At 41.7% G+C, this 14,742-nt stretch overlaps 1 protein-coding gene across 5 annotated transcripts in view; it reads left to right on the top strand.

Annotated features, from left to right (window-relative positions):
- Positions 1-14,742, top strand: part of AFG1L (AFG1 like ATPase) — a 173,815-nt gene that overhangs the window by 15,224 nt on the left and 143,849 nt on the right. For all 5 annotated transcript variants that reach the window (XM_075597572.1, XM_075597573.1, XM_075597574.1 and 2 more), the window contains one exon: positions 12,414-12,465. In XM_075597572.1, the coding sequence (XP_075453687.1) occupies positions 12,414-12,465 (52 nt within the window). The remainder of the gene's footprint in view (positions 1-12,413; positions 12,466-14,742) is intronic.

The following is a 14,742-nucleotide window of genomic DNA, read 5'->3' on the forward strand; positions in this document are numbered from 1 at the left end:
ATCAACCCCCCCTGCATCTCACATCAATCCCCCCTGCATCTCACATCAATCCTCCCCCTGCATCTCACATCAATCCTCCCCCTGCATCTCACATCAATTCCCCCCCCCTGCATCTCACATCGATTTCCCCCCCCCCCTGCATCTCACATCAATTCCTCCCCCCCTGCATCTCACATCAATTCCTCCCCCCCCTGCATCTCACATCAATCCCCCCCCCTGCATCTCACATCAATCCCCCCCCCTGCATCTCACATCAATCTCCCCCCCTGCATCTCACATCAATCTCCCCCCCTGCATCTCACATCAATCTCCCCCCCTGCATCTCACATCAATCTCCCCCCCCTGCATCTCACATCAATCCCCCCACTGCATCTCACATCAATCCCCCCCCTGCATCTCACATCAATTCCTCCCCCCGTGCATCTCACATAAATTCCTCCCCCCCCTGCATCTCACATCAACCCCCCCTGCATCTCGCATCAATCCCCCCCCCTGCATCTCACATCAATCCCCCCCTGCATCTCACATCAATCCCCCCCTGCATCTCACATCAAACCCCCCCTGCATCTCACATCAATCCCCCCCTGCATCTCACATCAATCCCCCCCCCCCTGCATCTCACATCATTTCCTCCCCCCCTGCATCTCGCATCAATTCCTCCCCCCCCTGCATCTCGCATCAATTCCTCCCCCCCCTGCATCTCGCATCAATTCCTCCCCCCCTGCATCTCGCATCAATTCCTCCCCCCCCCTGCATCTCGCATCAATTCCTCCCCCCCCTGCATCTCGCATCAATTCCTCCCCCACCCTGCATCTCGCATCAATTCCTCCCCCCCCCCTGCATCTCGCATCAATTCCTCCCCCCCCCCTGCATCTCGCATCAATCCCCCCTGTATCTCACATTAACCCCCCCCTCCCCTGCACATCACGTACGCTCCTTCTGCACCCTGCATTCAAGCCTCTGAACTTTTGGCGCAAGGGCGGGGCTTACACAGGAGGCCACCCGCAACAGCGATAAAGGACACTTTGTCCGAAACGCGTCAGAGTGTTTGTCCCCGTTACCATGTTGCTATAAATAAATTTATTTTTAACCCACACACTGCTGGTCCCCTCTTCTACTTGCTGTGCACCGCTGCAATCTCAGGATTTCTCTATTGTGTGGTCAAGTTTATATGATATAAGGTGTCTCCTGGTGTATTAAATGAAATACAAGAAGATCTTAAATGATCTGTCTATTAATATTTTTTTTTTTTACTTTTGTAAGCAAGTAAACCTGAGAAAGATCCAGGGAGAGATTTGATTGCAATTACTTGGAGAGGAAGGATTTATTTATTTACCCTTATGAGAGATCATTGGATAATGTTTCACTGGGGTTTTTTTGTTTTGTCTTCTTCTGGATCAAAATACCGTAAGTACAAATATAGGATAAAGTGTCTGTCTAAATTTAACATAGGTTGAACTCGATTGACAAATGTGTTCTTTCAACCTCATCCATTATGTAACGATGTATAATGACAAACGCATTATTTTCTCTTCAACTAAGGATTGTTGTTGAACAATTATGACTAACTAGAGAATAACTACAGCTACAGGTGTTGGCAGGCAAGATTATTCCTGCCACCTCCTATTTGTAAAATATTTAAAATGATAAATCGAGTTGTATATTTTTCTGTTTTTTTAAGCATACGACAGTCGGCTGACATGGTTTGTGTCTCTACTTGAGACCGAACCTCCAAGTCATGATGTCCAAGAGAGAAAGATGGAAGTTCCTTATGTGTAATTGTATTTCTTTATCTGGAAGATAACACAAAATAGAAAATGTTATTCCACGTAGGTACTGTATGGGAATTCACGGCTGACTGGGAGCAAACTAATGGATAATGCAAATGATGTATTGCTTGTGTGGGATCCTGATGAAGAGGTTATGAACTAAATGGACACATTCCAATAAAAAATTAGCCAGTGTCCCCAAACTGTTGCCTGGGTTCCTGTGGATGAAATGTACTTTCTTCCGGCACCTGTAGATTTCCATCCCCGATCTCCCATATGAAACCTAGTTCAAATACAGAGACCCCTATTGAATATGCAATGATGCAGTCTTCTCCATGTTGGAGAAGCTTGAACCACCATTAAAATAAATGAAGCTTCACAGCATATTGGTCTGGGTCCAGAGTCTGCTTCCTGCTGTAAAAGTCCACATTTGTTGAACTACAGTATTACAAATCAAGACTAAAAACAGACTACCTGTTTCACACACCAATTAGCCATCACACAATAGCGTTGCTAATGGCTTTGGCCTATAATTTACATGTGCTTTTTTCCCCTTTTTTAACAACATACCTAGACCAAAGTTACATTCAGTGAAGTTTGATAAAACCCCTGTAATTTACATTACATGGGCAGTTCAAGTCCTTAATTCTTAAGAAAATGTTCTCAGGCGCTGAAGTGGTCTACTTTTATATAGAAGTGTTCCTTGTGGTGAGTGATATAATGCTAGGGCTTTTTAAGGAAATAATTATACTCCGCAATCCAGCTGGAATCATTTGTCTCTGATTCTTTAAGGAGATAATGATGGATCAGTGAAGGGGAAATGATACATGTAATAAATGAGCTAGAGGGCTGTTGTAGGAATGAGAAAAATGTGGTGTTTAATTTTTTTTTTTTTTTTTTCTAACACATCTGGAAAATAGTTATTTTTTTTTTTTTTTTTTTTTTTCTTAGAGCCGTTTGTTTATAGTAGTTTGTAAAATTACCGCACATTTTAAGTAGCTGCTAACTGTTTCCGAGCAAGCAGTAAAGTGACATGTTGTAATAGTTGGGGGAAAATCATTTGTCTTGTACAGGCATACCCCGCATTAACGTACGCAATGGGACCGGAGCATGTATGTAAAGTGAAAATGTACTTAAAGTGAAGCACTACCTTTTCCCCACTTATCGATGCATGTACTGTACTGCAATCGTCATATACGTGCATAACTGATGTAAATAACGCATGTGTAACAGGCTCTATAGTCTCCCCGCTTGCGCACAGCTTCGGTACAGGTAGGGAGCCGGTATTGCTGTTCAGGACGTGCTGACTGGCGCATGCGTGAGCTGCCGTTTGCCTATTGGGCGATATGTCCTTACTCGCGAGTGTACTTAAAGTGAGTGTCCTTAAACCGGGGTACTGTATGCCTGTATTTGATCCGGTTTGGGTATCAACCCAAAGAACACAGCATTTTAATACACTTGCACTCGTTTTTGCCTTACAGTTGGGTTAAATGTAAGGAACGGTTTCTTGCCTCTGGTTTGGATTGGTAGAAGCCAGGGGGGTTTATTCCACCTTGGATTTAATGTATTTTTGGAGGAAGACTAAAGGTAGAAAACATGATGTACAGAGTTGCAGAACATCTTTCCTTGTAGTGTTTGTCGCCACTCCTCCTATTGATGCCTCCCCCGTGTTGCAAACTGCTGCACATGGGGCGAAATGAATGTGTTCATGTGAGGTTGAAAAAAAAGACATACGTCCAAGTTCAACCTGTGATAAATTTAGACGACAGATACTTTATCCTATATCCGTACTTACAGTATATTGATCCAGAGGAAGCCAAACACAAAACCCCAGTGAAATATCATCCAATGATATCTTATAAGGGGGAAATAAATTCCTTCCTGACTCCAAGAATTGTCAATCAGATTACTCCCTGGATCAACGTCCTTCCCATGTTTACTTATTTGGTATCTCTTACTACACTTTAGCTCTTGCTACAGCTCAGCCAGAGCTCTGTACTAGTGATGTACTGAGTACCCGGCGGATTTTCAGCTACCCGTAAATTACCGGGACCCGGCAACTGAGAAGTGGGCCCGGCACCGGGTAATCAGGGTAGCTGAAAATACATCATTACTTACATGCTGTCAGTGACGGAAGGCGAGGAAGACCCATGAAAAAGTCCACAGCAACATCTAGGCAGGTCAGCAGAGGTCCTGTGACGGTGGCAGCATCAGCAGTGTGTGTTTAGCCCGTGTGGGAGCTGCAGGACTCCATAGCAGTGTGAGCTGGGGAATCGTGACTGGAGCTGGAGCAGAAGCGTTCCTATTGGACAGCCAATAGGAACGCTTCTGCTCCTGCTCCGGTCACGTGGTTTCCCAGCTCCCACTGCTATGGAGTCCTGTAGCTCCCACACGGGCTAAACACACACTGCTGATGCTGCCACCGCCACAGGACCTCTGCTGACCTGCCTAGATGTCGCCGTCGTCTTCCTCCACCCCCAGGTAAGTGCCGGCCGGGTAGATAATTTGATTTTGGCCGGGTACTCGTTACCCGTTTTTTTTTTTTTTTTAAAGTAGGACCCGGTCTAACACTACTCTGTACCTTTTTTCTGACAATCAAAACACTAATCACAGCCATTACTGAAATTACACGTTCTTGTTTTTCATTTACTAAAGGACTTTTTTTGTTTGTTAAAAAGAATGTTTTTAATCATTGATTATTTTGCAAAGAACATTAATGGTTTACTGGGGTAAAAATAACCTAGCATTGTAAAGATATTATTTTATTTTTTTAATTCTTGATTAATCAAGATTATGCACATGCATTTTCTTTTCTTCCTGCGATTCATTTGCTGGTCGGAGATTTGCATGATGCATCTATAAATCTTGACAATCTTCTGATGTAATTAAAAGGACCTAGTTTGTTGGTGGTGGCAGATGCACAATCCTTCTTCTTTTTTCATATATTGTCCTGTGCTGCCTCTTTAAGGTCATAAATTGTCTAGGATTCCTCACTTTCTTAGGATGATCCGAGTTGCTATGTAGAGATGGTGTGCTACAGTGCTGACTGGGACCGCAGCCTAAGCGAGAGAGGGAGCTGCTACTGAAGCTCCTTTTGTATAGGCATATATTGCCTTTGGTGTCTGGTATGCTCGCTGTCACTGTATTTGTCTTAGTCCGGGGGGGGAGGAGAGAGGGTACGTTTTTCCCCCCAGAAACTGTGTAGGCAGTGTTATCTTTGTTGTGGCTTTATTTCACCCAGGGACCTCCTAATTCAAGTTTGTATGTCCTTTGCTTCCCTCCTGATATAGGGCCTGTATCTGTCCCTTAGTGAGCTTCCCACTTTGCTTCAGCTCTTCCTCGTGGGTTCAGCTGCCATTTTGTGCCTTATTTTACTTTTTCCTATGTTGGCGATTTCGCCTGCCTCCCCTCTCCGCAGGTCCATCCCTGCTGCCAGCAACCGGGCCTCAGTCTCCCTTCTCCTGCTCACCTCTCAGGCTGCAGGGTGATTTCTAGGGCTGCAGGTCTCCCTCTGGATCAGCCGCGACCGGCGGCCATTTTTTCACAATCCTTTTTATTTAAACTTTTTTTATTTTTTGTGTGTGTGCTCAAAAATATATAATATTTTTTTTTTTTTGCCGTAATTGCACTCACGTGTCATTCAAATAAAATATATCTTTAAATACATATATTAACACTGTGCCTACCTAGTTTCTTCTCCATTGTTACAATATCTGACTCTCAATATATAGTTGGTGTGATCTAGGCCTAATAAAGACTCCATTTTGTTAGTTGCGTTCTCCAGCAAGGAGATTAAAAATGTCCGTCAGTATTGTTCAGTAGGAAGCCGCGAATCAATGATATTGCGGCTTTCTATTGGCCTGTGGATCCCATGAGATTTGGGTGCCATATTGCCTTGAAAGGGATGAAGCTTAAAACCCACTACCTTCCCGGCAAGTATTTCAGGAACCATGGGGTCCCCGGAGTTATAAGTAAGAGTGTTTCAGCTCTGGACGCCCCCATGTTCCAATTATTTTAAAAAAAGCATCAATTAAAAATGTAAACAGATTTTTTTTTTTTTTAAAGACCAGGTGGGAATAGTGCTTCAATTGGTAGCATAGGGTAGAAGTTCAGAGAATAGCCTGCATATTTAATTCTTGATACACTTGCACTATTTAGTTCACCAACTTGAACATTTGCTGAATTTAAATCTCAGAGGCTTTCTCTGGTTTGACTCGTTGGCTACTTTCGTGAGTTTTTGAGTTTAAGGCATATGAAGTTGCCAACTAGCCTATGTTTTCACTGGAATTGCCTGTTTTTCAAACACCTTTTTTTAAAAGTGGGTTGAAATTTGTCTGGATTACATTTTGTTTTGATAAGTTTGGTGAGACCTGCTAATTTTTATGCAGTATTGCCTGCTTGCAGCCATGTCATGACGAGACTTTGATGCCACGTTTGTCTTGTAAATCTAGTCCTGGTGTGTTTCTGTTTTTACTTAATCCTGGATTCCAGTGGGGAAAAAGAGAACCAGGACTGCACTACAATCTCATGGGTTGGCTATGCTGCATTCATGTTTTCTCTTGTTGATTGATTTTTTGCAACCACGAAAAAAAAATGATAATATTTACTCTGTGTAGGTACAAAGCCAATGAACTAACTTGTTTTCCACAACACTTCATAACAATGTGATGAGTAACGTGGGTGGACGAAATGATAAAATACTTGGGAGCCAGGCAGAATGTTTAAGAGCCAGCGTTTTGGTAAACACGGTGGAGAGGGGGACTTCTAACCACTCTTTCCCCCCTCCCCCTACACCCCCACACACCCCTGTCGGTGGCTGCCCCTTCTCCCTCTTAATGGCGTGCCCCCTCCCCCGGCCACAGTGGGCATTGAGAGCAGAGATCTGGTGCGCTCTGCCCCCAGCCCCTACACGCCTCTGCAGCCCCCTCCTCCCCTGCACTACTCTCTAAATGGTGTGGCGGTGATTGATAGGTCAATCAGTGCTGCACACAGTATAGGCGCCTGGGGGGACATTATTTTTACACCCAGGATTTTTCCATCCCTGATCTTAATTACATAAGCAATTCTTGTAAACTCTTGCATCGCTGCAAGCACCAATCAGAGAGGATGGCTAAAATGTGAATGAAGCGTAATGATACGTTAAAATGAAGTTACTGTCATGTTCATGCTGTCCCTAAAGGGTTTGAGGTTAAACCCTGCATGGCAGTGTTGTGTATTAGATTAGGGGGGTCACGAGATTTTCCATGGGGGTGCGGCGGTTGCAGAGGCCCCGCGCTTTTCCCCAAGGCATTTAAATTAAATGTTGGGGGACCGTGAGAGGCCTCTGTAACTTCTTCCACCTTGTCTTCGGCGACCCGTTGCCATGGCAATGTGATGTCACATGACCCTGCGGCGTCATTTGCCGCCGAAGCCAAGCAGAGGGAGGGGCGCGCGAGCAGGGGGAGACTTTGTGCACGCCTGGATTAGACGATCATAATTCGCACTTCGCTAAAGTTTTGTCGCTTAAGATTTTAAGTGACAAGAAATCTGAAAGAAAATATCTCGTGGTCCAGGTCTTTCTGAAATAAATTCTCACTAGTGTATCTTATAATCAGGAACAAGAATAGTTGGAAAATCATAGTGTTCAATAAAGCAAATACCTAAAAAAAAAAAAAAAAGCTATAGATCAAGCAACACAATATGTACAGCTGCAGAGTAAAACAGATGTTAAACATTTAGAACCAGAAATGTCTACTTTAATAGATATAATTTCACATCTGCCAAGAATGCCTGTAGGAGGTTGTTTTTTTTTTGTAATTTATTTTTTGCATCCTTTCAGAAACTGAAAAGTGGAACGTAGCTGAGTGTGGAAAAAATGCTCTCACTTTAAAATGTTGGAAAGTTGTATATCTGATTCACAAGTGGTCCTGCAGTACAGATAGAAAGTTCTACATGAGTATGTACCAGAAGAATAGTTTTTTTTTTTTTAATGGCTAAACTTTTGACCCTGGTGTTTGTTTTTTGGTGTGCGGGACCAAATCCATATCCCTTGCATTTCAATTAAATAAGATGGTGTTACATTTTGTAAGTGGAAAAACCTACAATACAAGGATCTGTTTCTATAGCATTCCCTTCCTCGGTAGGTGGTACATTATATCCTAACACAGATGGGGTTGCCAGGTGGCTTGTCCAAAAATACTGGACACAATGGTGACAGGTGCGACGCGCGCGAGAATCGTTGATGGGGAAGAAAGTTATTTATAAATTACCTGACTGTTACGTCATTTTTTTCTACATTTCACTCTAAGTATTCACCAATTTGCACCAATTTTATATTGACGTAATGGTCAAATCATTTATAAATAACTAACCTGCATTCATACTGTACATGGTGAGCAATACTGATCTTACTGCTCCTCCCACAAATTCCAAGATTGTCTCTCTCCTCCCTGTCTTTATCACCCCCACAGGACAGCCAGAGAAACCACACACACAAAACAGGCAGGAGACACACGGGATTTAGCTCCCCATCCAACTAACCATAAGTGATCCACTAATTAGACATAAGTGTTTTTAAAACTGTTCTTTCCATAGATATGAAAGACAGAAAAAGAGAAACCTAGAAATTATATTTTGTGTAATCAGGTCTTGCAGGGTTTCAGGGAACCTGTATGAATTTATGAGGTCCTCTAACAGAGCACAGTTGAGAATAAAGAACTCCATCTTCACTAATCTGGTTGAGAAACTCCTTCATGGCTGTGACAGGGGGGGGGGGGGGGGGAGTTCAGCAGAGACACTACCAATCCATTGCTGGGATTGCACAGAGAGGGGTTTATTTTTCTTCCAATAGATTTCTCAAAACCAGCAGTTCCATAAACAAAAGTAGAAAGGAAATATATTGGACTCCTCAACAGGGCTGGCCTGCACATTTCTCTGTCAATTTCACTCACAAAATTAATACAATGTAAATTTTTCTGAACTATGAAACCCCCAAATTAAATTGCCTGTTGTATTTACAACTGGCTGAGCTGCATCAAAATGATTTTCCAATTTTGAAGTTGATGGAGCCAAGTTATCTGGTCGTGCATTGTGACATCATCATCGATGTCACAAGCTAGAACTTTGGCAGAGCTGCAGTTAAGATGGGAAGTAGGTGGTGTGACAGATGTATGGCTAACACTGGACCTACAGATGACCTCTTATGTGTGGTATGTACACAAAGTAATATTTATACCTAAAGTAAAAAAAAAATATTCATCTTTAAAACCCAAAATGTCTTAGAAAAAGTATTTCTTCTACCCCAGTTATTACAACAGCCCTTGCCTAATACATTCATAATCACTAAATGGAGTTTCTCGTTAATTTCCACCCCCTCCACCCCCCGCCCCAACAAAGGTGTCATAAGAAGAAGAAAAGAGGTGACAGAACTTGCATTACATACAGTACATAACTTTATTTGATCTGCTGGGAGTGCAGGAGACATAAGGCAGTGATCACTATTTTATTTGTGTGTACTCATTTATAATCTGATTATTCAGGCACTGCACACAAACTGTGTCTCCTGTATCCTTTGACAATATCTATATATTAAAGGCTCCAATAGAATAACTTATGTACTATAATGCTTCAAGCCTGTGCGAAGAGCCTAGGAAACACAAAACAGTACAAGTACAAACACACACACACACACACACACATATCCACACACACATATCCACACACACATATACACACACACATATCCACACACACATATCCACACACACATATCCACACACACATATCCACACACACACACACACATATCCACACACTCGCCTCCTCTCTGCTCCATGCTTTTCCTCTGCTCTTTGGCCCCACCCCCCAAGCTCCTGCCACCTCCTCCTGATTGGCTGCATTACACAGCAGCAGCCAATCAGGATGGCGGAAGCTGCCCAGCCCCATAGCAGCAGCAGCCCTGCTCCATCCCTTCTCAATCCTAGATGGGTTACTAAGTCCGGAGACATAATACCGGCATACACATACATGTCCGGTATTATCTCTCATTTTTTACCGGACAGTAACAAAATACCAGGCTGTCCGGTTCAATACTGGACACCTGGCAACCCTATTTATATATGATCACCCTCACACCTACACCCCCAGTCACTAGATCTTCATTAAGGTTCCTTTTTTGATGACCTAGACTAGGTTCTTCTAGAGCGTTTTACAAGAACCCAAAAATAAAAATAACAATTTGAAGAAAAGCCAAATTCTGTCAAACCGCAGCGGGTCTCCAAACTCCAGGAATACTGGCAAACATTTGCCTTTTATATGTTTTAAAGGTTATACCACATGCAAGTACACATTTTTATAGTTTACCATATGTAACCCCATGTTTAATTTCCTCAGACTAATACCCATGCTGAGGCTGGCCTGAGTTCTACTCCCTGTTATGGCATGTGCGTTCCCTTAGGGTTGCCAGGTGTCAGGTATTTGGTTACTCTGTCCGGTAAAAAATGATAGAATACCGGTCATGTATCTGTCCGGTATTATGTCTTCGGACTTGGTAACCAATCATGGGAAGGGATAGAGCAGGGCTGCTGCTAGGGGGCTGGGCAGCTCAATCCATTCTGATTGGCTGCATTACACAGCAGCAAAACTTCTTTGTGTGTTGTCAGCAACATATACATTTTATTTATGCGCATAACTGTGTGTGTGTGTGTGTGTGTGTGTGTGTGTGTGTGTGTGTGTGTGTGTGTGTGTGTGTGTGTGTGTGTGTGGTGACAGTACATACAGTACTGACAACTTTGAGCAATTGAACAATCGCCCTTACTTTTCTTTTACTATACTGATAGTTTTCCCATTTTCAAGATCTATTAAAAATAACCACCATTGTAAATTCTCAGAACGGCTCCATAACTCGGCTCTCATCGCAGAAGCAATACAATCTCTGCAGCACCCTTACTTACAGATCATCCCCAAGAAGGCAGAGCAGGTTACGTATTCAATGGCATGATTCTATATGCCATTTAAAGCTGGATTTTGAAGTCTAAAATTTAAAGCCACTGTACAGTACTGATAATGACAGGGAGGGGGGTTGAGGATGAAGGGAGGGAGGGGTGAAGATGAAGGGAGGAGTGGTGAGGGGGATGAAGGGAGTGGGGGTGAGAGGATGAGGAGGGGTGCAACAATCTTGGAATTTGTGGGAGGAGTATTAAGATTAGTATTGCTCACCATGGGCCTGTATGGCAGCAGGTCAGTTATTTATAAATGATCTGACCATTAAGTCATTTGTTCTAAATTTCACTCCAAGCATGCACCAATTTGCACATTTCATATTGTATTTCCTAAAAAAATCCTCGGAAGGACACCCCCTCCCAAGACCCCTACCCAGATTTTTTAAGAAATAGAATATAAATTGGTGCACATTGATGAATACTTGGAGTGAAGTTTAGAAAAAATGACGTCAGGTCATTTATAAATAACATTTTTCCTCACCAACGATACTTGCATGCGTCGCACCTTCCACCATTGTGTCTAGTATTTTTAGACAAGCCACCTGGCAACCCTATATATGTACCAATTGAAAGCGAACACAGTCCTGAAGTAAGGAGCACATGTTGCATCACTTTAAACACGAGCTTGCTCTGTATGGCCTTATTAAGACAACTGGAATGGAAGCTTGGCTGATGATCTGTATCGATTTTTGCTTTTCGCTTTTATGGTTCAATCACTGCATTCCATTCAGACACTGGAAATATACTTATTAAGATCCTTCTCTTCCTCCTGGCCAAAGAAAGTTTATGCTTTATTTCCATTCCATGCAGAGTATCAACCAGTGCATCATAAAGCACCTTTTATTAAGCATTGCAGAGTGGATATTTCCTTATCCTCAGAAGCTGCTTTATTAGAAAGATTTTGTTTATATATTGCAATGGTTGTTTACATAGTGTGGCAAGATTACCATAGTGTTTTATTTTTTATTTTTTACAAGCTTCCCGTGCAAATATACTCCCCCTCTTATTTATATCTGCTTTGTGCGTGATGTACGTGACTGCCAATGAATGTATTCTTTTGGTATGATATCTTGTGCAATGCATTGTTTCGGAGTGGCTATGAAAATATCTGGACTAAGTAGAATGGGCCAAGTTTTGGGTCCCATATGGAGCTTTCATCAGGATGAAAGGTCCATATGGGACCCGAAACTTTGTTTTTCCACTGTTCTTGTCTGTCACATTCAATGGAGAACTTCATTATGAACTTGTGAGTAGAGCTCTACTCTGTATCTGTCCAAGGGGAGACCTGCACTTTGAAGAATTTGTTTCACATGAATTACAACATGGTATATACACTAGTCCCTATTAAAGATGGATTTTCATATAGTGTATGTACTGCCATGCAATGCTACAGGAAAGGATAATCATTTTAATGAGTTGTTCTGTTTGTAAGTACCCTTACAGATGGAAATGAACATCCATAACCAAGGTTGGTAAGGTAGCGACAAATGTTTAACTTTCATTAAGATAGTAAGTCCAAACTTACACCACAGCGATTAAACCTTTGCCAGGCCTAACAGAATTTTGACATGTTTCACACTGCAGTGGTGATTCCAAGAGTGGGATTGATTTTATTGTATGTGACTGATGTATACCTTTTTTTGTTTTTTTATTTTTTTCATTTCAGTTTTTTACAAGAAGAAAACCTCCAAAAGGCGTATATGTCTATGGAGATGTTGGTAAGTATCCACAAGATAACACGATAACAAATATAAAAGAAAATGAGCCAAATTATTTTGAGAAGCTTCAGACCACAACAGCGTCCTTTACAGGTTTTAGGAAGTCATATTTTGCATGGTATCTTCTATAATTCCCACTCATCAGTAACCATGCTCCAATTCTGTCACTAACTAATCTTCCTCACAAAAATAGATTGTTCAGCACAGAGAGAGGTTCACATATTGGATATCCTCATGTCTACTTGCTAGCACTGGAATAGTCTTTATTTTGACAGCCTAAAAATCTCTCTCAAAGTTTTTCTAAAACAAAACATACCTAATTGATTCATTCTACTTACATTGTAAGTGCTATAACAAATTTTATTTTTCCAGTCTTGTTTGGAAAAAAAAATTTTTACATTTTTTTTTTTTTTTTAATTTTTAAGTCCTTGGGCACTGTATTAAGTTCTTGGCATTTTATGTAGTTTGTAACCTTGTGTTGTAATTTAAAAAAAACAAAACAAAAAAAAACCAAGTTCATTCTAGTGTATTATAGAATTTTATATCCATAGCATTACAAATAAATCATTAACTCCAAACATTTCCATTTATTTTTTTATAAATAAGACTTCAATTTACTTTGTAATATCAGTTGTCTTACAATCTTAGAGTGAATGCTTAACCTGCATGAGGTGACAATACAGTGTCCGTGTGCTAACAGTTGCAGAGTCTGAGAATGATGGTAAAGATTCCAAAAACGCTGGTACTGTGTAGTTCAAGTAAAAGCATCAGAAGAATCAGCTGTTGTATAAGGCACTTTTCTATTTGTCATGAATAACCTATATATTTCAAAATATTGAATGACTCTTTATCATAGTACATGAACATGTATTTAATACCTTTTGCACTCTTAACATTATTTATCAATATTTAACTTATATTTAAGTTAAATATATTTGCTCTTTAACTTGTTGACAAAATAGTGAAACTTAATTACCTGGACTTCCCTGTGGCAGGAGGCATCAATGGGTTAAGCTCCACCTGTGAGATGGGTTCCTGTACAGTATATCTAGCTACACCTTCCATTCACAGTCTTACCTGACTAATTGCAGTTGATTCCAGGAGGAGTTCTGGCCTGTTCTTCCTTCTTTTTTTTTTTTTTTTCCTCTCCCCTTCTGAAGCGCCTTCATAATGCACTGTTGGTGGATGTCGCTCAGGGGGAACTCTTGTGACCGGGCCATGCTGCAGATGTCTGTTCAGGTGGACAATCGTTGTATCTTGTTGAGATTCTCGATCTTCCCAGTTTTTCTGGCTGCACATGGTATCCCTGGTTTGGTGTTCAATCCACAACTCATTGGAACTCATGTCCTAAGAGTCTCCCTGTAAGTGGAATTTGATGTGCATTGTTGGACGGTGCTGGGGGCTGTGGTGGTGATACGGAAGCAGCGATGCATTTGCCTTCTTTGCAACATGGAAATATTTTAATAGAAAAAAAGAACGTGTTTGTGTGTAGCGCTATTCTAACATTTGAGTGATGTAGATAAACACTCAAAAAGTGATATGGAAGTGATTGGGGCTTGCCAACCACACAACTAACCACCCTGAGTTAGAATAAAGAACAAAAACAGAAAAAATAGTGGCGCCCTTGCATATATAAATGGTGATAAACACACATAAAAATGCAATAAATAAATGATACAATATAAATGAATACAACCGTATGGTGATAGTAAAGGCTCAATATGATTCCCAAAGTCTGCGCCCGCCTCCAGAGAGGGGATGATGAGATCCAACTGTCAATCAGCACATGTGAATAAATAAACACAGCAACATAGTGTGATATTGTTAACGTAATATATCCCTAAAATACAAGGGTTAAGCTTGAGAAAAATCAGAGTGTTTGAGCAAGTGAATAAAAAAGGGGATATTTAATACACATGAAAAACAAAAAACAATTAAAAACATGAACTGCCACAGCTCCTGCATCAGGCAACCTGTGGAATCCTACTTACGAGAAGCAGGTAGGACAAGCGCATGAAAATGTAAACATCCACGAGGAATGAGTGCCTCTCCGCTTCAGATGTCCTGCACGGGTACTCCTCCGTCTCCTACTCAGACTAGCTGGGTGGCTCGGTGGGATCTCCGTCTGCTTGGGAGTCGCCTAATGCCGTCAGACCTCTCGTGCTCGTTGTCCGTAATCTGCTCAGACTCTCTCGCTATCGCGAGATGCTGCTGCTGGTAAAGGCAGATGTCCGTGTTGGTATCTCGGCTCCACGATGCTCGCGGATTGAAGGGATG

This window comes from Ascaphus truei, chromosome 4, assembly GCF_040206685.1.
Source record: "Ascaphus truei isolate aAscTru1 chromosome 4, aAscTru1.hap1, whole genome shotgun sequence".
Lineage (NCBI taxonomy): Eukaryota > Metazoa > Chordata > Amphibia > Anura > Ascaphidae > Ascaphus > Ascaphus truei.